Source organism: Anolis sagrei, chromosome 10 (assembly GCF_037176765.1).
Source record: "Anolis sagrei isolate rAnoSag1 chromosome 10, rAnoSag1.mat, whole genome shotgun sequence".
Classification (NCBI taxonomy): domain Eukaryota; kingdom Metazoa; phylum Chordata; class Lepidosauria; order Squamata; family Dactyloidae; genus Anolis; species Anolis sagrei.
In genome coordinates this window covers 14,781,922-14,803,082 of record NC_090030.1, presented here as the reverse complement: position 1 = coordinate 14,803,082, position 21,161 = coordinate 14,781,922, and the positions used below count along the sequence as shown (strand labels likewise).

The window sequence follows — 21,161 nt, the reverse complement described above, 5'->3', positions numbered from 1 at the left end:
AATGCAGCTGACACTCAGCCAGCTGCACCACAATCCTGATGCTAGACTAGACAACTAGATTTAATGTCAGGGGAAAACCTTTACCTTTATTTAGCCTAACATCTTGGCTCCCTTGTGTGTGTGTGTGTGTGTGTGTGTGTGTGTGTGTGATGTCGAGGAGAAACCTTTATAAGATATAAACATTTCTTGGGTCTCCATGAGAAACTTTTGCTTCAAAAAGGGCTCCGTGGATGAAGAAGTTTGAAAACCTCTGCTTCAGAGTTTCATGTAGCTTCGTGGCCATCTGGACAGTTGAACCAGGTCCGTTTTGACCCAACTCACACAGCAGGGAGAGGGAATGGGTCATTCCCACATTGACACTAGCCAAGGAGTTACCTGCAGGCATTTGGTCATTGCAGTTGCATCTGCTTATGTCTGAATGAGCCACTTGTATGATCAACAATAACAAGGAGGAGGAGGTCACTCTGCCCCCTCCTTCCTGGTTGACCAAAGTTGGGTTAAGGGCAATGACCAAGCACTTGCAAGAAGTTCTGTGGATGGCAGGGAGTGGTGCCAGTGGCTCGGAAGCCAATGCCACACAAAACCCCAGATTCCATGGTATGGATTAGTTAGAGTAGTATCAAAGTTGGGTTAAGGGCAATGACCAAGCACTTGCAAGAAGTTCTGTGGATGGCAGGGAGTGGTGCCAGTGGCTCGGAAGCCAATGCCACACAAAACCCCAGATTCCATGGTATGGATTAGTTAGAGTAGTATCAAAGTTGGGTTAAGGGCAATGACCAAGCACTTGCAAGAAGTTCTGTGGATGGCAGGGAGTGGTGCCAGTGGCTCGGAAGCCAATGCCACACAAAACCCCAGATTCCATGGTATGGATTAGTTAGAGTAGTATCAAAGTTGGGTTAAGGGCAATGACCAAGCACTTGCAAGAAGTTCTGTGGATGGCAGGGAGTGGTGCCAGTGGCTCGGAAGCCAATGCCACACAAAACCCCAGATTCCATGGTATGGATTAGTTAGAGTAGTATCAAAGTTGGGTTAAGGGCAATGACCAAGCACTTGCAAGGAGTTATGTGGATGGCAGGGAGTGGTGCCAGTGACTCGGAAGCCAATGCCACACAAAACCCCAGATTCCATGGTATGGATTAGTTAGAGTAGTATCAAAGTTGGGCTAAGGGCAATGACCAAGCACTTGCAAGGAGTTATGTGGATGGCAGGGAGTGGTGCCAGTGACTCGGAAGCCAATGCCACACAAATCCCCAGATTCCATGGTATGGATTAGTTAGAGTAGTATCAAAATACTATAACTGCGTAGCCTGAACTAGCAGGCAGGAATTTTCCAGTATGTCTTCAAGATATAGCACTCAGTTCTGGTTTACTAACCACATGTGACTGGCTCAAAGGGTGTGGGATTTTCTTCTTCTGCCTCTGTCTCAAAGGGAAAGAAACCCACAACAAAATTTAAAAATCTCATAAGCAATAATTGATGACTTATCTGACCGTCACACCCACCCCCTTTCCCACTACACAATGTTTACTTTCTGCCTCCACGCTCCATCATAGACCAATATTTCTCATCTAAACTGATGGCAGACCAAATGCTATTGGTTTCAGATAACATATCTGTCCTCTCAGCTTCTCTATATTTTTCTCCTCTTTTCTTAGATTGCCATTCAAACTCATCAACAGTTTAACTTGATCTGGTTTTGGCTGGACAGTTTCCTTAACCATCAGTTAACACTCTGTGTCACACAAAGGAGATCCTGATTTCCCCTTTTTCACCGAGAAAAACAAGGGTCCAGGAACCTACACAAGTCAACTGCATCATATGAAAACCATTAGGCCCCTTCTACATTGCAATATACAATCCAGATTATCTGATTTGAACTGGATTATATGACAGTGTAGACTCATATAATCCAGTTCAAAGCAGATAATGTGGATTATCTACTTTGGCAGTGCAGAAAGGGTCTTAGAATGTGTAGCCAACATTATCAGGTCCTTCTCCATGAACCAATTCGTATTTGGAAGCAAGGAAAAATGTAAAAATAGGACATTAAAAATAAGGTAACGGTAAAGGTTTTCCCTGACATTAAGTCCAGTTGTGTCTGACTCTGGAGAGTGGTGGTCCTCTCCATTTCTAAGCCGAAGAACCGGCATTGTCCATAGACACCTCCAAGGTCATGTAGTCAACATGACAGCATGGAGCCCTGTTACTCCCCCCCCCCCCCCCTGGAGCGGTACCTATTGATCTACTCATGTTTGCATGTTTTCAAACTGCTAGGTTGGCAGAATCTGGGGCTGACAGCAGAAGCTCATGCCGCTCCCCGGATTCAAACCTGCGACCTTTGGGTCAAAAAGTTTAGCAGCTCAGCGGTTAATATGGTCCCTGGTCAAAGTGGTCTTTGGTCAAAGTGGTCCTGGGTCAAGTGTTCCCTGGTCAAGTAGTCACTGGTTATGTGGTTCCTGGTGAAGTGGTTCCTGGCCAAAGTTGTCTCTGGTCAAATCGTCCCTGGTCAAAGTGGTCCCTGGTCAAAATGGTCCCTGGTCAAGGAGTCCCTGGCCAAGGGTTCCCTGGTCAAATGGTCCTTGTTCAAAGTGGTCCCTGACCAAGTTGTCCCTAGTCAAGGTGGTTCCTAGTCAAAGTGGTTCCTGGTCAAAGTGGTCCCTGGTCAAAGTTGTCCCTAGTCAAAGTTGTCCCTGGTCAAGTCATCACTGGTCAAAGTGGTCCCTGGTCAAGTGCTCCTTGGTCAAAGTGGTCCCTGGTCAAATTGGTCCCCAGTCAAGGAATCCCTGGCCAAGTGGTTCCTGGTCAAAATGATCCCTGGTCAAGTGGTCCTTGTTCAAAGTGGTCCCTGGCCAAGTTGTCCCTAGTCAAGTTGATCCCTGATCAAAGTGGTTCCTTATCAAGTGGTCCTTGGTCAAAGTGGTCCCTGGTCAAAGTGGTCCCTGGTCAAGTAGTCCTTGGTACAAGTGGTTCCTGGTCAAGTAGTCCCTGGTCAAAATGGTCCCTGGTCAAAAAAAGGTTGGGAACCACTGCTATAGACCTTAAAACTTGCAACTCCTATGATTCCACAGCATGGGGACACGAGAGTTAAAATGGCACCCAACTGCATTAGTTCTACAGTGTCAGTGTGCCCTGGGAATCATTAATGACTATATCTGAAACACCCTACATGACAAAATGAAGCCAAGGGGCCCTGACAGGATCTCAGGCTATTTGGTTGTTCATTGAAGTAGCCCTGGGAGATAGCTAGGAATACATTTACATTGATGCCCCATCCCACCACCATAGTTGTGTTTTTTTTAAAACAAGTCTTGTAGCAAAGTTGGGTGCTGATGGAGGGAGTAGCTTCCCATTGTCAGAAGAAAGATTTCATTCATAGTGGAGCAAATTCGACTTGTCAAGCTTTCTTGGGGGACTGTTCATGAAACAATTGTTGCTTTGAGGGATCTGGCTAACGCTGGAACATGGCTAGTTGGCCACTGGCAACAGATGGCTCAGTCAATCCTTTCACATTCAGAGACATATAAATGGTATGTTCCGTGACACGTTACAAGGGATTTCTCTCTCAGAATGGGAGCTTTCAGTATATTTGATGCATTATTTGAACATGATTCACTTCCATGTTCACAGCACCAGAAGTAGCCTGTTATATATAGTATACGCATATAGTACACCCAACTACAGGGAAAGGTTTGAAAGTATTACACTATGTAACATGATTTTTGTTACTGGGTAATAAATTCTATTTCCCAATTGGTTCTGTCATAAAAACTTGGAAAAGGTTTATCAAACTGCAAAATTTTTGTTTTTACGGGACATCCTGCTATAGTACATTTTGTGCTAGTTTTTCAATGAATATCTCATAGCGTCTCGAGCAAATCAACCTAGTTTGTGGCAGCCACAAAAAGGAGGTTTCCAGAGTAGGAAAACTACTTTCAAAGGGAGGACCACACAATTAAATAAGAATAACACTTTCAAACCAGGTTCTTTTTTCAAATGTGGTTATATAGTGTTATTGCTCAGCCAGTTGGAAGTGTCCATGTTGGAGTTGAGAAGTTGCACGGCTTAAAAACTTGGAGTCAAAGGTAATTTTTGGGATACGTATCTGCAAAGACATCTCCATGTCTCCCAAAGTGACCCTCTTCCCCTTCTATTTGATCTTAATCTTGGACTTCTTGCTTGTACTGTTTACAAGGACCTAGAAATCAAATGGATCATCCTGATGGCCAAGCATCCAAAAATGCATCATATATGGGTGACTTATTGGAACCTCAGTCTCGTCTGCCAAGATTGAGGAGTCCAATAAATAATTTGGGGCAGGGGAAATAACAAAAACAACAATCGGCACAAGCCAGTCACAGTGGATCCAGTGGTGATCAGCACACTAGGTGCAGTGCCTCAAGACCTTGGCCTGCACTTAAAAACAATTGGCGCTGGCAAAATTACCATCTGTCAGCTGCAAAAGGCCACCCTACTTGGATCTGCATGAATTATTCGCCAATACATCACATAGTCCTAGACACATAGTGTGATCCACTACAACAGCTAACATAGTGATCTTGTTTGCTCCATACTAATCTTGTTGTGTTTCTAATAACAACAACAACATTAATAATCAAACTGCAAAGACTCTTCCACAAGCCAGTCAAGGTGGTCCCAGTGGTGATCAGCACACTGGGTACAGTATCTAAAGACCTTGGCCTGCACTTAAAAACAATCAGCACTGACAAAATTACCATCTGCCAGCTGCAAAAGGCCACCCTACTTGGATCTGCATGCATTATTCGCCGATACATCACATAGTCCTAGATACTTGGGAAGTATTCAACATGTAATCCAATACAACAGCCAGTATAGTGATCTTGTTTGCTGTGTACTAATCTTGTTGTGTTTCAAATAATAATAACAATAACAATAACAACAACAACAACAACAGTACTTTATTCCGCCCTATCTCCCTGAGGGGACTCAGAGCAGATTCCAGGATATATATACAGACACAGACAAACATTCAATGCTTTTGAAACACAAATACACAGTCAAAGGCAAAGGCTTCCCTTTCCATCTCCGGTTATGGAGGCAGTGCTCATCCCTGGATCTGGAGGAGGTGTTCATCTCCATTTCCAAGCCAAGGAGCCTACGTTGTCCATAGACACCTCCTGATCTCATAGCAGGCATGACTGCATGAGGCTCCGTTTTACCTTCCTGATCTACTCACATTTGCATGTTTTCAAACTGTTAAGTTGGCAGGAGCTGGGGCTGACAGTGGGAATCTTGTGGATTCAAACTGCCAACCTTCAGGTTAGTAAGCTCAGCAGCTCAACAGTTTAACCTATTGCACTACCATGGCCCTTGGGTCTCCAGAGCTGTTGTCCGACACTCAAAAAGCAGTGTGTGTGTGTGTATCTGTATGTGTGTATGTGTATGTATATGCATATGTATATATATGTTGAGATTAATTTCACAATTCAGCAGCAGATCAGTTGCACAACTTCAGCATTTTCCAATATCTTCTTCCTGCACAGTATTTTCAGTCAACTGCTCCCACAAACTGCAGTGACTCTGGAACTCTTTTACAGACACTTGAGCACATGCCCGGCCATTGTCAGTTTTACTATTGTTTTCCCCTCCAATCTAGATGACACTACAAACTTACCAGAGCACATGGTTATATCTTGTCTTAGCAGACAGGTTCTTTTAATCAATTACATAGAGCCTTCGACGAACAACATCACAGCACAAGAAGAGAGTATACACTCTACATGACTTCCTTATATACAATTCTATACAATTATACATAGCAATCTCTGATTGGTTCCCAACTCATTGACTCAACTCAGACCAAGGATTACATCATTCACAATCACCTGGACTAGGCCAGAACACATTCCCCAAATGAAGTTCTATATACAGTTAATGTATGACTCAGCATTTCCAATAGACGCCTGTTAGCAGTGCATGACTCAGCTATATTACATTACAATACATTGTAAAACCTGACAATATATATGTATATGCATTTGTGTGTGTATATGTGTGTGTGTGTGTATGTATATATGTGTGTGTGTGTGTGTCTGTGTGTCTTTAGGCACTGCATCCAGTGTGTGTGTATGTGTGTATATATAGTTTCTTTCCTCCACCTAGGACAGTCCACAGATATATATACACTCCACTTTTGGCAGGCCTCTGAGGATGCCTGCCACAGATGCAGGTGAAACATCATGAACATGACCATACAGCCATACAGCCTACTGGAACATGACCATACAGCCTGAAAAACTCACAGCAACCCAAAGCATTAGTGTTTAGCTTATAGGAGATGATGAAGGTCCTTAAAATGCATGTGCTCCATAGATATAGATATATCTATATATCTATATATCTATATAGATATATAGATATATAGATATAGATATATATGGCCTTGCAATTCAATATGTGTATCTCCCCCAAAATTATGAGCCCCAGCCGATGTGTACTTTTGATCATTCATATAGCGAAATGATCAAAGAATTTGCATTGCCTCTAAAAGCTTTAGTTACCAATTGGAAAGGATGGATTTGAGCTCCAGAACATCAAACATCGACCCAAATGCTTTCATGGTTACATGGGGGCCCCTTTGTGCCTTCACCCGCTCCTTCCTCCAACTGCGCTCTGCCTGAAGCACACAACTTGTTTATGATTTGCTTCCCCCATGTGACAACATTTCTATGTCTGCCCTGTTCCCTTCCTTGACTTCTTTGGGTTTCATGCCCATTGGCTGCGCTGCCTGAATCTAGAAGGGGGGACAGGCTCATTTGATCCTTTATAATAACTCCCCAGTCCTTTTTAGAAGCATTTCGCCAGTGACCGCACCAGCTCCTTCAGTAGACCAGCAACAGGAAATAGTTAGATCTGCATTGTTTTGATCTCTGAGCCACCCAGCTTGGTGTGCCGGATATCCAAAAGAGAACATTGGTGTGAATGAGGCCAATATACAGAGCATCTCCTTTAATTCAGGCTGCAAAGGTGAGTAAAATATTCTCAAAACAGCATTTCCCAACAGGATTTGCAATTTATCATTTGAAGAGTTTAATACTGTATACCCTCATAACTGTTATTATAGACCGACTTGGAAAAATGTTGCCAGGCTGTAAGGATGAATCAGGCTTTCTGGTTACAAGATTAAATCATGGCAGAGAGGGTTCTGCTTGTGGAAAATGCTTCTGCACACTTTTGTGTAATTCTGCCACCTTGGACAGCGTAGTTCCTTAATTGTCTGTGTAGCCTTTGGGATTCACTTTTGGGAACATACATTTGTTCTGTGTTTCTCAACCTGGGGGTCGGGACCCCTGGGGGGGCGTCGTGAGGGGGTGTCAAAGACCATCAGAAAACACAATATTTTCTGTATTGTCGAAGGCTTTCATGACTGGAATCACTAGGTCCTTGTGGGTTTTTCCGGGCTATAGAGCCATGTTCTAGAGGCATTTCTCCTGACATCAGGAGAAATGCCTCTAGAACATGGCTCTATAGCCCGGAAAAACCCGCAAGAACCTAACAATATTTTCTGTTGGTCATGGATGTTCTGTGTGGGAAGTTTGGCCCCATTCGATCGTTGGTGGAGTTCAGCATGCAATTTGATTCTAAGTGAACTATAAATCCCAACAACTGCATCTCCCAAATGTCAAGCCCTATTTTCCCCTAACTCCATCAGTGTTGACATTTGGGCATATTGAGGATTCATGCCAAGTTTGGTCCAGATCCATCATTGTTTGAGTCCACCGTGCTCTCTGGATGTAGGTGAACTACAACTCCAAAACTCAAGGTCAATGGCTACCAAACCATTACAGTATTTTCTGTTGGTCATGGGAGTTCTGTGTGCCAGATTTGGTTCAATTTCATTGTTGGTGGAGTTCAGAAAGATTTTGATTGTAGGTGAACTATAAATCCCAGCAGCTACAACTTCCAAATGTTAAGGTCTATTTTCCCCAAACTCCACCAGTGTACACAATTGGGCATATTGAGGATCCGTGCCAAGTTTGGTCCAGATCCATAATTGTTTGAGTCCACAGTATTCTCTGGATGTGGGTGAATTACAACTCCAAAACTCAAGGTCAATGGCTACCAAACCCTTCTAGTGCTTTCTGTTGGTCATGGGAGTTCTTTGTGCCAAGTTTGGTTCAATTCCATTGTTGGTAGAGTTCAGAATGTTTTGATTGTAGGTGAACTATAAATCCCAGCAACTACAATGCCTAAGTGTCAAGTCTTGTTTCTCCAAACTCCTCCAGTGTTCACATTTGGGCATATTGAGGATTCATGCCAAGTTTGGTCCAGATCCATCACTGTTTGAGTCCACAAGTGCTCTCTGGATGTAGGTGAACTACAACTCCAAAACTGAGGGTCAATGGCTACCAAACCCTTCTAGTGCTTTCTGTTGGTCATGGGAGTTCTGTGTGCCAAGCTTGGTTCAATTCCATTGTTGGTAGAGTTCAGAATGTTTTGATTGTAGGTGAACTATAAATCCCAGCAACTTTGACTCCCAAATGACAAAATCAACCCTATCAGTATTCACATTTGGGCATATTAGGAATTTGTGCCAAATTTGGTCCAGTGAATGAAAACACAACCTGCATACTGGATATTTACATTCCGATTCATAACAGTAGCAAAAATAGTTATGAAGTAGCAACGAAAATAATGTTATGGTTGGGGGTCACCACAACATGAGGAACTGTATTTAGGAGTCGCAGCGTTAGGAAGGTTGAGAAACACTGCATTAGTTGGTTGGTAAGGTAGAAGGAAAGGAAAGGACCATATTATAGATACTCTGATTCAATAAAGGAAGATGCAGCCTTGAGTTTGTGAGACTCAAGAAGGTCCATGGATGACCAAGGCTCTTGGAGTTCTTTCATTCATGTTCACCATAAGTCAAAGTTGTCTTGATGATGAATAATGGCATCAGCCTTGTCAGGGTGAAAAAGGTAAGGAAATAATCTTCACTTGGTCCAGTTCATGCCCAAGTCAATCTATCATAGGAATATTATTGTTTTATAGTGTGGTGAAGCACATTTAAAATTTGAGAGAAGAGAAAGTACTTAGTATATGGAATGTTAAGGAAAGAAGGTTGTGGAAGTAGTGGGAATATAGAATGATCCAGAGTGGGGTGCAATTGGTCAATTCGAAGGGAACAATTAAAAAAATGAATGGGAAGGACAATAAATAAGATGAGTGGGAATATATATAGTTGATGTCCAGCAAGCCATCATCTAAACTTCTGTTTGTCCTGAATTTGTTTTCATTGGGTTACTGTGAGTTTTCCAGGCTGCCTGGTCATGTTCCAGAAGCATTCTCTCCTGATGTTTTACCCATATCTATGGCAGGCATCCTCAGAGGTTGTGAGGTCTGTTGGAAACTGGGCAAGTGAGGTTTATATATCTGTGGAATGTCCAGAGTGGGAAAATGTTGCAGTTGGCCAGCTTGATTAGCATTTAATTAAATGATTAGCATTTAATCAAGGTTACCAATTGCAACATTCACACTTGCCTCCAACAGACAATAGTTCTTTCTCCCACCCTGGACATCTGGCACAAGCCAGTCAAGGTGGTCCCAGTGGTGATCGGCACACTGGGTGCAGTGCCTAAAGACCTTGGCGTGCACTTAAAAACAATCAGCACTGACAAAATTAGCAATTAAAAAATTTAAATTTTTCAATTTTTAAATTGCCTTGAACAAGCAGGATTACTTTTAATATATGTGTGTTATGACGTCAATTTTTATGCTTATATTTTGTTTTGTTAATTTTATGGTTATGTTGTTTTTACTTTGTATGTTTAGTGATGTTACCTGGGAACCACTCTGAGTCCCCTCAGGGAGATGGAGCGGTATATAAATAAAGTTATTATTATTATTATTATTATTAGTATTATTATTATTTGTCGTGTCAGGAGCATCCTGTTATGAGCCCCCAGTGGCGCAGTGGGTTAAAGCCCTGTGCTGGCAGGACTGAAGACCGACAGGTCGCAGGTTCGAATCTGGGGAGAGGCGGATGAGCTCCCTTTATCAGCTCCAGCTCCTCATGCAGGGACATGAGAGAAGCCTCCCACAAGGATGATAAAAACATCAAAATCATCCGGGCGTCCCCTGGGCAATGTCCTTGCAGGTGGCCAGTTCTCTCACAACAGGATTATTATTATTATTATTATTATTATTATTATTATTATTATTATTATTATCTGTCAATTGCAAAAGGCCACTCTATTCAGATCTGCATGCATTATTCATCAATACTTCACATAGTCCTAGATACTTGGGAAGTGTCTGACGTGTGATCCAATACAAAACCCAGCATAGCGATCTTGTTTGCTGTGTACTAATTGTGTTGTGCATCAAATAATAATAATAATAATAATAATAATAATAATAATAATAATAATACCACCAATTCTTCCTAACCCACTGCAATAGCAGGTTGGAGTCTGCATAGTCTAGTTGGGCTGAGACTGCATAAATTCCACTGGAATATCACCTCATCTTCAATATTAGTATTGTATCTCCTAGCTGTTTGTAGAGCTCCATGTGAGCTCCTAGCCATTGCAGGCACCCCATATTCACATCATCAGAGGCACCCTTGTGACTGGGAAGCAAGAGGGAGCCGGTCTCTCCATCTTCTTTCTAGTTGCTCAAGAGCTTTTGCTGATGTCAGTTTGGAGTGCCCACCACAGCCAGGAATCCATATGGAACTCTATAGATGGCTGGTTACAGCGATGACAAGAACATTCTGATGAGCTCAAGCAAAATGGGATGGTGGCAGTGGCCCATTTGGACAATGGACCAGTCTAATTCAGACCCAGTTCTGCCATCCCTACTGCCCCAAAGTTACAGGGGACTCTGAAGTTTAAAAAAAAAAGCTTTGGCTTCAGGGCAAAGACAGTTTAACCTGCAATAAACACCAGACGTGGAGAAACATTGTGCGATTAACCAGGAGCAGATACAAAATTAGTCTGGATTATAATCTCCGTGTCAATGAACTCTTAGATAAGAAAGACAGCATGGATTAATTGGGTTCCTACCATGCTGGTTTGGTTTTGCTTTTCTCAGAGTTCATGGGCATTAATTCCAGGAGTAAGAGCCAAGTAGGTCCTCAGTGGGGCAAATTTGGCTCAGTGGTGTATGTCCATCATGTTCACACTGTGTCCTGAATTTGTTAATTTGGAATATAATTTGGAATAATATGCCAGATGGCAGTAATCCAGAAGTTCTTCTTTTGGCTGCATGTATTCCAAAGTGGCAAGAGCAAAGTAGGGAACACTGAAGACACAAAGGAGGAACCAAACCAGTCCAAGGTTGTACACATTAGATCCAAAAAGAACATGTGAGTGGTCCTGGCTGTCTGAAGTCCAAGCAACAGAATCCCTTGTTGGCAAGGATCTGTGGTCTCTATTGTGGTGAGGTGCCAGTGATCATCACCACAAAGGAGACCACAGGTCTTTGCCAACAAGGGATTTTGTCGGCAAATAGAAACTGAACTAAGAACAAATTGTTCTGTCTGTAAATAAGAAAATCTGTTGCTCCAACATATAGGAAATCTTTCTAAGAGTACTAAATTTTCAAGTACGTAGACTGAAGCAAGGCAAAGAATATTGAAAGTGGGATGAAATCTGACATATTGAGAAAGCCACTGTGGCAATTTGGAAGAGACAGTCCCAATTAATGTTTGTCTCATAGCTGTATGCCAGGCAAACATGGAAGCTGTCAGCAGTGGGAGTAAGTGTTTCCAAACCTTTAGTCCTCCAGGTATTTTGGACTTCAGCTCCCAGAATTCCCGACTGTTGGCCAATTCATCTGGGGCTTCTGGGAACGGAAATACAAAGCATCTAGAACAGTGGTTCTCAACCTGTGGGTCCCCACGTGTTTTGGCCTACATCTCCCAGAAATCCCAGCCAGTTTACCAGCTGTTAGGATTTATGGGAGTTGAAGGCCAAAACATTTGGGGACCCACAGGTTGGGAACCACTGATCTAGAAAACCAACATTGGGAACCACAGTTCTGAAGCAAAGCTAAAGCCCTGCCATGTATACAGAGCAGGTTTGCCTCCTCTTAGATTTTGCTTTGGTGAATATTTTCTGAGCCGATTCCTCAGAGGTTTAGCCATTTTTGTGGTCCTTCTACTGCCCTTGTTGAACTTTCTGATCTTCCAGGCAGGAAGGTTTTGTTATTCCTCCAGTCTAAAGACCCTCTCATGACTAAAAGCCACCACTTATTTCTTTTCCACTATCCAACCAAGAATCAAGTGAAGCTTGAAGGGAAATGATTTGTTTTATGTCAGGAGTGACTTAAGAAACTGCAAGTCACTTCTGGTATGAGAGATTGGCTGTCTGCAAGGATGTCGCCCAGGGGACGCCCAGATGTTTGATGTTTTACCATCCTTGTGGGAGGTAAAACGTGGGGGGCTGGAGCTGACAGAGGGAGCTCAACCCACTCTCCCTGGATTCAAACCGCTGACCTGTTGGTCAACAGTCTGCTAGCACAAGGTTTAATTCATTGCGCCACCATGGGCTCCAAGGGAAATGATGAAAAACGTAAGATGGCGTGGCAGTGATCAATTCAAAACAAACAAAAGGGGGAAAGAGAGGGTTCGGTTTGGACGTAACCAGCTTAAAGGTCAGAAATTTGTTTCCAGGTAACCCAAAATCTATCTGCTTTCAGAAAATCATAATTACAATTTTATACCAAGCAACAGAGCACATGCAAAAAGCAATTTTGGGAAGGTTGGCATTTGGGATCTAGCAGGATGGAGTGAAATGGCTTCGTTATTTTTCCTACCAGGTCTTTGTTATCAATTTCTGGACCCATTCCACCTGACTGATATTTTTCTTAAATCATACTGCCCAGAACCAAACATGGGATTTTATTGCACAAGAGAGGCAAAGTGGCATTGCAACTGCAACACTGCCTTGTGGTGAAGTCCCTATTGCATGATGTTGTATGTTTCCCACTGCTAGTCGGCCTCCTCACTGCGATTATCCCATCCTGAGCTATTGATGGATAAAACCATCACTTAACTTGCTGCCATGGGTCTCTTTCACCTTTTTGCTGGCAAAATGGCAGTAAAGTGATATCAGTGGGTGGGAGTCTCCTCTCCCCTTCACTGTCCATTTTCTGTGGTTATGTTTGCCCTCTTTTTTTGGTTTGTTTTATGAAGCTGGAATTGCAAAATTGCTCTAAATATTATAATAAAAAATAGCCATACTGCATGAAAGCAGAGTTCATTTATTTCATTTACAGTATTTATATTCTGCCCTTCTCACCCGCAGGGGACTCAGGGTCGATTACAATGCACACATACATGGCAAACATTCAATGCCATAGACACACACACATATAGACAGACAGTCAGAGGCTATTTAACATTCCAATTTTCTGGCCTCCAGAGGAGCTGTCGCTTCACCATCCATCTGCAACACTGATGAAGTATTTTCCGCATTTTCCGCATGCTTTTGCTGGAGATTTTTTATGGCCTCATAAATCTGTTAAATTAGCCTCCCCACACATAGGTGGTACCTAAATTTCCTACTTGACAGATGCAACTGTCTTTCAGGCTGCAAAGGTTGACAACAAGCTACACAAATTGGCCGGAAGCTCATTCCGACCTGAGCTGGCTTCGAACTCATGACCTTCCGGTCAGTAGTGATCTTAATGCAGCTGACACCCAGCCAGCTGCGCCACAGTCCCGGTTACAAGAGTGTGACAACTGCAGGATCACAAAGTGGTGAACCATCACAACTGTGTGATTAAAGCAGTGGTTCCCAACTTTTTTTTTTTTTTACCAGGGACCACTTTGACCAGGGACCACTCTCTAATATTAGTACCAAAAGGGTTACGAATCAGTTTTTGGTCAACTTTAGATTCAGTTTTGTTATTTGGGGTGCTGATTCAGAAATTTGCCTTGGATAGACTACATCAGCTCTAGTTTCTGATATAGAACATATGCCATTCAGGAGTCGCCATCTGCTCGCCCACTGAAAACCATATTTAATCATCTAGAGCTGCTGACGTTATTTTAAGTCTTGAGGCCCAGCAGTGGTACAATATTAAAAGTACTACATTCAGCATGTATCCGTTATCACTGATAGCACAACTGTAGTGGAATAGCAAGTTTGTATGTTCAAATCCATGCTATCTCAGGTGGAAATGACACTGAAAAAGAGGATACCACTGTGTCTTCCTTGCTACGTTTTCATCATGCAGGCATAGGCAAACTTTCTAGCTTGGGGGGCCGCAAGTCCCCTCCCTGCCCTTTCCTCTCCTTCCTGGTCTCTTTTGGAGGCAGAAAGTGAAGGACAGACAAGAAAAGTTTGGATCCCAAAAGGGTTTGTCTTGGTCAGGATGAGATGATGGATGGGAGAGGAAAAGTGTTGGCTACTCATTATATGTAATCCTTGAGAAGAGACCCCCAAGAGCCATCCAGTCCAACCCCTTACCACACAGGAAGGCACAATCAAAGCACTCCCAATAGACAGTCTCTGTGGAAAAGCCTCCAGAGAAGTAGACTCCACCACACTCTGAGACAGCCTCCTCTCTCTAACAGCTCTTACTCAGGAAGTTCTTTCTAATCTTTTCAGTCGAATCTCTTTCCCTGCTATTTGAACCCATTGCTCCCTTGTGCCCTGGTCTCTAGAGAAGTAGAATGTCAGTTTTTCCCCTCCTCCTCAATGGGACACTCTTTGAAATCTCAAAACATGGTTCTCATGTTCCCTTTCTACCATCTCTTCTCCCAGGTAAACATCTCATAGGTGGAAAGGAGGAAGGAAAAAGAGAAGGGAGGGAGGAAGAGAAGGATGGAAGGGAATGGGGGGAGGAGAGGGAGGAAAGAGAGAAGGAAGGAAAGACAAAAAGGGAGGGAGGGAGGAAAAAAGGAAGGAAGGAAGGAAGGAAGTAAAGAAGGGGAAGAGAGAGGGAAGGAGGGAGGGAAGAGGGAAGGAAGGACGAAAGGGTGGAAGGGAGAAAGTGAGGGAGGGAAGGAGAAAGAGGGAAGGAAGGAAAGAAGGAAGAGAGGGAGGGAGAGAAGGATGGAAGGGAATGGAGGGAGGGGAGGGGAAGAAGGAAAGAGAGAAGGAAAGGAAAGACAAAACGGGAGGGAGGGAGGAAGAACGGTAGGAAGGAGGGAAAGAAGGAAAGAAGGAAAGTAAGAAGGAAAGAAGGGAACAAAGAAGGAAGGAAGGAAGGAAAGAAGGAAGGAAGGAAGGAAGGAAGGAAGGAAGGAAGGAAGGAAGGGAAGGAGGGAGAAAGAGAAGGATGGAAGGGAATGGAGGGAGGGGAGGGGAAGGAGGAAAGAGAGAAGGAAAGGAAAGACAAAACGGAAAGGAGGGAGGAAGAACGGTAGGAAGGAAGGAAAGAAAGAAGAAAAGAAGGGAACAAAGAAGGAAGGAAGGAAGGAAGGAAGGAAAAAAGGGGAAGAGAGGGGGAAGGAGGGAGGAAAGAGGGAGGGAAGGAAGGATGAAAGGGCAGATGGGAGAAAGTGGGGAAGGAAGGAGAAAAAGGGAGGGAAAGAAGGGAAGGAAGGAGGAAAGAAAGAGAGACGGAAGGAAGGAGAGGATGGTGAGAGATGGTGTTCATACCTGCTCTATTGGAACAATACCAAAGTCCAAAGAAATTTTTTATTATAGTTGATATCTCTCTCTCTTTTCCATCCTGTAATGCAGATCCCTTCCTTCTGGAAGAGAAGTCAGGACTTCTCGAGAGAGAGTGTCTTTAGTGCTGTGACCAAGCGACTCATACGAAACTCTGGCTGGACCTTAACCATTACTTCTCAATGGCCTCTTTTCTCCCTTCACTCGTTCTGGCCTTTTACCTAACCTACTTAAAGGTGCTGGGCGTCTCCAGCCAAACAACCAACAGTTACATGGACAGTGCCATCCCTTTGAAGGTTCTGGAGCAAGAACAAGCGTACAGCCGTCTCCAGCCCAGCATCCTTCTGGACTTTAGTAGCACTGCCAACCAATCTGGAGACCTCGGAGAGGCTGTCGTCACACAAGCCCCACGTCCGTCAATCATGTGTGTCAAGCCGACAGAGATCCGGAAAATCTTTAAGTACATCAACACTATTGTGTCCTGCACCATCTTCATCGTGGGCATCATTGGCAACACTACCCTGCTAAGAATCATCTATGAGAACAAGTGTATGAGGAATGGGCCAAATGTCCTCATTGCCAGCTTGGCACTTGGGGACCTTCTGTACATTCTCATTAGCTTGCCCATCAATACGTACAAGGTAAGTCCTTTGCCTAAACGTTGAATGTTTAGGTGTCCAGATACTTGGATGAGTTTATCACACTGCTCAGCTTTCACTGCCATGATTCAGTGCTACGAAATCACGGATTTCATGGTTTTACAAGATCTTGAGCTTTCTCTGCCCAAGAGTGTTGGTGCCTCGCCAAACTACAACTCTTGAGATACCCTGGCATCGAGCCATGGCCATTCAAGTGGCGTCAAGCATGTATTAATTATAGAGTGGGAGACCCAAAACTATTTGGGACGGTTGACCACTAACGTTCAAATGAGAGCAACCCTCTTTGAATCCTCCTGCTTCTTGGGCTTTGCAACAAGGGATATAATAGAGTTACTGTTGTGTAATTTAAGAGCCAAAGGTTAGTCAGATGTCATAAAGGCAACAAAACTAGGCTGCTTATGTGTTCAACAGAGAGGCCCAGGGGGCAAAATATCCCATTGGAATGTATCGGTCTCATAGACCCACTCAGATGTTTCATGTTGCTTTGGATCTTCGCCAAGAACCTCCTGATCAACATAGGCCAAAAAAGTACCTTGGCGAGGAGCCATCTTCAGTTACAAACACATGAGCTCTGAGCATGTGGAGGGTTCTCCTTCCTTCCCGCTCCCCTTTAGGGCCAATCAGTTAGTTTGTCATGAATTCATAAACTTTGCCAAACTTATTTTCCCAGTGTTTTGCAAATGCGGCAAAGTATGTCAAAAGAAAGAGCTCTCCCCATAAATATTTGCAAACATCTTTGTAAATATCTCTATAAATAAAAATGCAATGTTCGTTTGTGTGATTAACATAATTCCAAAACCACTGGACTAATTAATACGAAATTTGGACACAATACACCTATCAGGCCAACGAGTGACCATCACTCATAAAAATTATTATTATTATTATTATTATTATTATTATTATTATCTTTATTTGTACCCCGCTAGCATCTCCCGAAGGACTCGATGCGGCTTACAAAGGCCAAGGCCTCAAAACACAACATAACAATACACAACCTAAATTAAAAATTAAAAACAGTTAAAGCAAAATGAAACAATAAGCAATAAACAATACACCAAGACACAATAAAACTGTGCCAGGCCAGAGTAATAGGTACAGATTAAAAGTGCTGAAGTGACAGGTGATATGTAAGGATTATAAGGTAAGTGCAGTGTGCCAGCAATCTTAATTCTAATAAAGTGCTTCTGGGACTTGCTATTGGAGATTCCTATTCTGGAAAGGCACATCGGAACAGCCAGGTCTTCAAGTTCTTTCTAAAGGCTGCCAAAGTAGGGGCCTGTCTAAGATCTTTGGGGAGGGTGTTCCAGAGTCAGGGGGCCACCACAGAAAAGGCCCTGTCTCGTCTCCCCACCAAACGCGCCTGCGACGCGGAAGGGACTTAAAATCCAAAAATGCAAAAAGACGCTACAGCACATGTGCAAAAACGACTCCTCCGGCAAACAAAACACACAATAGCATATCCACACTCTCTTCCGGATTACAGCTCCCAGCATCCCCTAGACCAGGCCCTTTAGGAGAGGAGGATGATCCAAATGCACTGCTTCCCAGATGCAAGCTTTCTTCTCCTTTGATTTCTTTGAGAGCATCCCAATCCCTGAATATTTCCAATTTCTCATTCCTGGACTGCAACTCCCAGCAATCCTCCAGATAGATAGGTAGGTAGGTTGATCGATCAAGAGGACTGCAGGGAGTTGCGGTCCAAGAATAGGTAAAGAAGGAGAAAGAGGAAAAGAAAGAAAAGGTGTGAAAGGAAGGGAAGAGGAAGAGAAGGAAGGAAGGAAGGAAGGAAGGAAGGAAGGAAGGAAGGAAGGAAGGAAGGAAGGAGAGAAAGAAAGGAGGAGAGAAAGAGGGAGGGAAGGTTGGCTACAGCAACACGTGGTGGGTACAGCTAGTTATTATATAAGGGTATTATTACACACTTTTTCTAGAGTATACATTTTTGGTGAGCCTTTCCCCCTCTTCATATGATGCAGTTTTGTAAGTATTTTGTCATGTACATATATATGGTTGAAAAATTCTTTTTAATAGGAGGCAAAATCCCAAATTCCAAAGTTTGTATTTGGCATTTTGTTGATGAGCCTGAACTAGATTAGGTCCATTAGATCTAAGTAAAAAAGGATCTTCTCAGTCAAGGCCATCCACCAGTCTTCTCAAATTCTCAATACTTTTTGATTGTCATTTTCTGACTAGGATGGGTTTGTTTGCAATATCTTCAGATGAGGAATTAAGTGCAAGTTTGATGTGGACTTTGAATGCTGCTGCATCTTCTCTCCTATTTCCATTGGTGATCTGGAGACCAGGTTCAAATCCCCATTCAGCCATGCAAACCCATTTGATGATTTTCAGTGTCTAAGGAAAGGATAGTTTCCAGAACTGGGATCTGTTATACTCTAGCACTGAAACACTTTGTCACCCAGCATCACACCAGAGTTCAGTAATTCTATCTAAAAATGTTTATTAAAAAAAACAAATAAAAAAGGGGGAAAGGGCAATTCCAAAAGGGTCAGTAGAATAGGAAATACAAAAATAGCAGTCATCCAAAAATGAGAAAAGAGCATAAAGTCAAGAGAACCAAAAACCATCAGTATTTCAAACACAAATCCGTAAACATGGAAACAGGAACTTTTCCAAGATAAACCCTTCAAGGAAACTACAGCATGAGCCAGTACAGGAATCTTGAGAATACTTGAATCATGAACTTGAGAGCGAAAACAGGAGAGTCATCTCCTCTGGCAATGCTGTCTCCTCTCAGAGGTTTGAAGCCAAACCACTTAATTTAAACCCATCCAGGCACCCATGAAATCATGCCGAATACACCTGGACTTCAAGGTCTTCTCACGGACTCTGTGAGAATATCTAGTTTGTCTGTTCTTCACTCCCTCTGTTCTCAGGCCTAATCTAGTTTCACAGGAAAGCTCCCCATCTACCCAAGGACTATCACTTTCCCCTGTTGCCTGGGATCGAGCTCAGGAATCCAGAACATTGGCCTCATCTGCCTACAATTCTCTCAGATCACTCACAGACTCCTCAATTTGACACCCATCATCCTCCTCATCCTCTGAAACAGTGGTTCTCAACCTGGGGTCCCCAAATTTTGGCCTACAACTCCCAGAAATCCCAGCCAGTTTACCAGCTGTTAGGATTTCTGGGAGTTGAAGGCCAAAAACATCTGGGGACCCCAGGTTGAGAACCACTACTCTGAAAAATTCTGACGCTTGCTGTGCTACAACAGAGTCCAACACTCAAACCACTACACCACATTTACTCTGGTTACAAATTGGGGTCCTATCTACACTGTCACATAGTGCAGATTGAAACTGCATTATATGGTCAGTGTAGACATATAAGTCAATTTGAACTGCATTATGACAGTCTACACTGATTAGATAACACAGTTTCATTATATGGTCAGTGTAGTCCTGTGCCAGTATTCCTACTGCCTGTAAAAAAAAATAAGAGCTTTAAACAATTTTTCTAAATTCTGGGAGATACAGTTTATCTCAACTATGGAAGAAATAATAACCTCCTTAATGTTTTGCACATAAGCGTATAATCCAGTTTTCTAAGCATGGAGCAAAATGAGACTTTCCAAACGGATCCAAAGTAAACCAGTTTTCAACTGAGTTAATTAAATAACTTGTTTTAAAAAGGCATATATTTTTTTTGCTTCTAACAAGTCACTTTTATTGATATAGGAAGACTATTGTTAGATCCGTGAATAGTCTTTGAGACTGGAATTCTTGCTCATGTAACTGCACTTTATCTCAGAGTTTATTAGCTAATGTTCAGACACTGATTTCTATTTTTCATTCACTAGTATTTTCACCTGTGGCTTGTTGAAAGGTTTGCATGATCTTGATTTGATGAGGCCCCTCATCCTGGGGGAATGGATGCCGGTTCTGTGTTTTCTTCCCTTCATTTCTGGAAGTGGCCCATTAATGGCATGCTCTCTCTTCCACAGCTCCTTTCAGAAGCAAGCTTGCCTCTTGGGGTTATGGGGTGCAAAATTGTGCCATTCATTCAGAAGGCCTCTGTGGGCATCACTGTTCTCAGCCTCTGTGCTCTCAGCATCGACAGGTAAGAGACCACCCTTGTTGGCAACCTATTGGGATTCATCCATACTGGGAAAATGTTCTTTTTTCCTTCCAACTCCAAAAATTCCCCAGCCAGCATCTTCCATGTTTTGCTGGCAAATACCATATTGACTCGAGTCCCATGTGCCAAATGCGCACCTCGATTTTCTTTTCTTTTTCTGGTATATAATTTATTGCAATATATGAGAAAGAAAAAAAGAAAAGAAACATGCAACAATCAAAATACAAATATTATTTCCCCTGTCCCACCACCTCCCATTCCCACCCGTGAAGGTAAAGGCTTATTTATTTATTTACAGCATTTTTAATCCCGCTCTTTTCAGCCCACAAGGCGACCCAGGGTGGTGTACAGATTGGCAACAATTAAGATGTCACAACATACATACATATCAATGAAAAAGATTTAATATTACATAATAAAAATCCATATAAATGCCATTAAAACTATAAACACCGATGTCTTCCAATTCAACTCCTTATCCATTTACATCATTTAAGCCATTCCGTGTTCGTTATTTCATCATACTGTGTTTATCTGATTATGCTAGATTTTTGAAAGCTTGCTTGAAGAGCCAGGTTTTTACTCTCTTCTGAAAGGTCAGGAGGGAGGGGGGCGATCTAATATCCCTAGGAAGGGAGTTCCACAGCTGAGGGGCCACCACTAAGAAGACCCTGTCTCTGTCCCCACCAAATGTGCCTGCGAGGAAGGCAAGATGAAGAGCAGGGCTTCCCCAGATGATCTTAAATTCCTGGATGGTTCATAAGGAGAGATACGTTTGGACAGGTAAGATGGACCTTA

At 42.9% G+C, this 21,161-nt stretch overlaps 1 protein-coding gene across 2 annotated transcripts in view; it reads left to right on the top strand.

Moving 5' to 3' along the window:
• Positions 1–6,735: 6,735 nt before the first annotated feature.
• The window catches only part of LOC132762973 (endothelin receptor type B-like), a 31,524-nt gene continuing 17,098 nt past the window's right edge, over positions 6,736–21,161 (top strand). The window contains exons 1-3 of one of the 2 annotated variants that reach the window (XM_060756251.2): positions 6,736–7,006; positions 15,679–16,247; positions 20,230–20,345. In XM_060756251.2, coding sequence (XP_060612234.2) covers positions 15,789–16,247; positions 20,230–20,345 — 575 coding nt within the window. In that variant the 5' untranslated portion in view covers positions 6,736–7,006; positions 15,679–15,788. Of the gene's footprint in view, positions 7,007–13,569; positions 13,584–15,678; positions 16,248–20,229; positions 20,346–21,161 lie in introns of those variants that run through there. The other variant, XM_067471551.1, reaches the window with a different exon arrangement.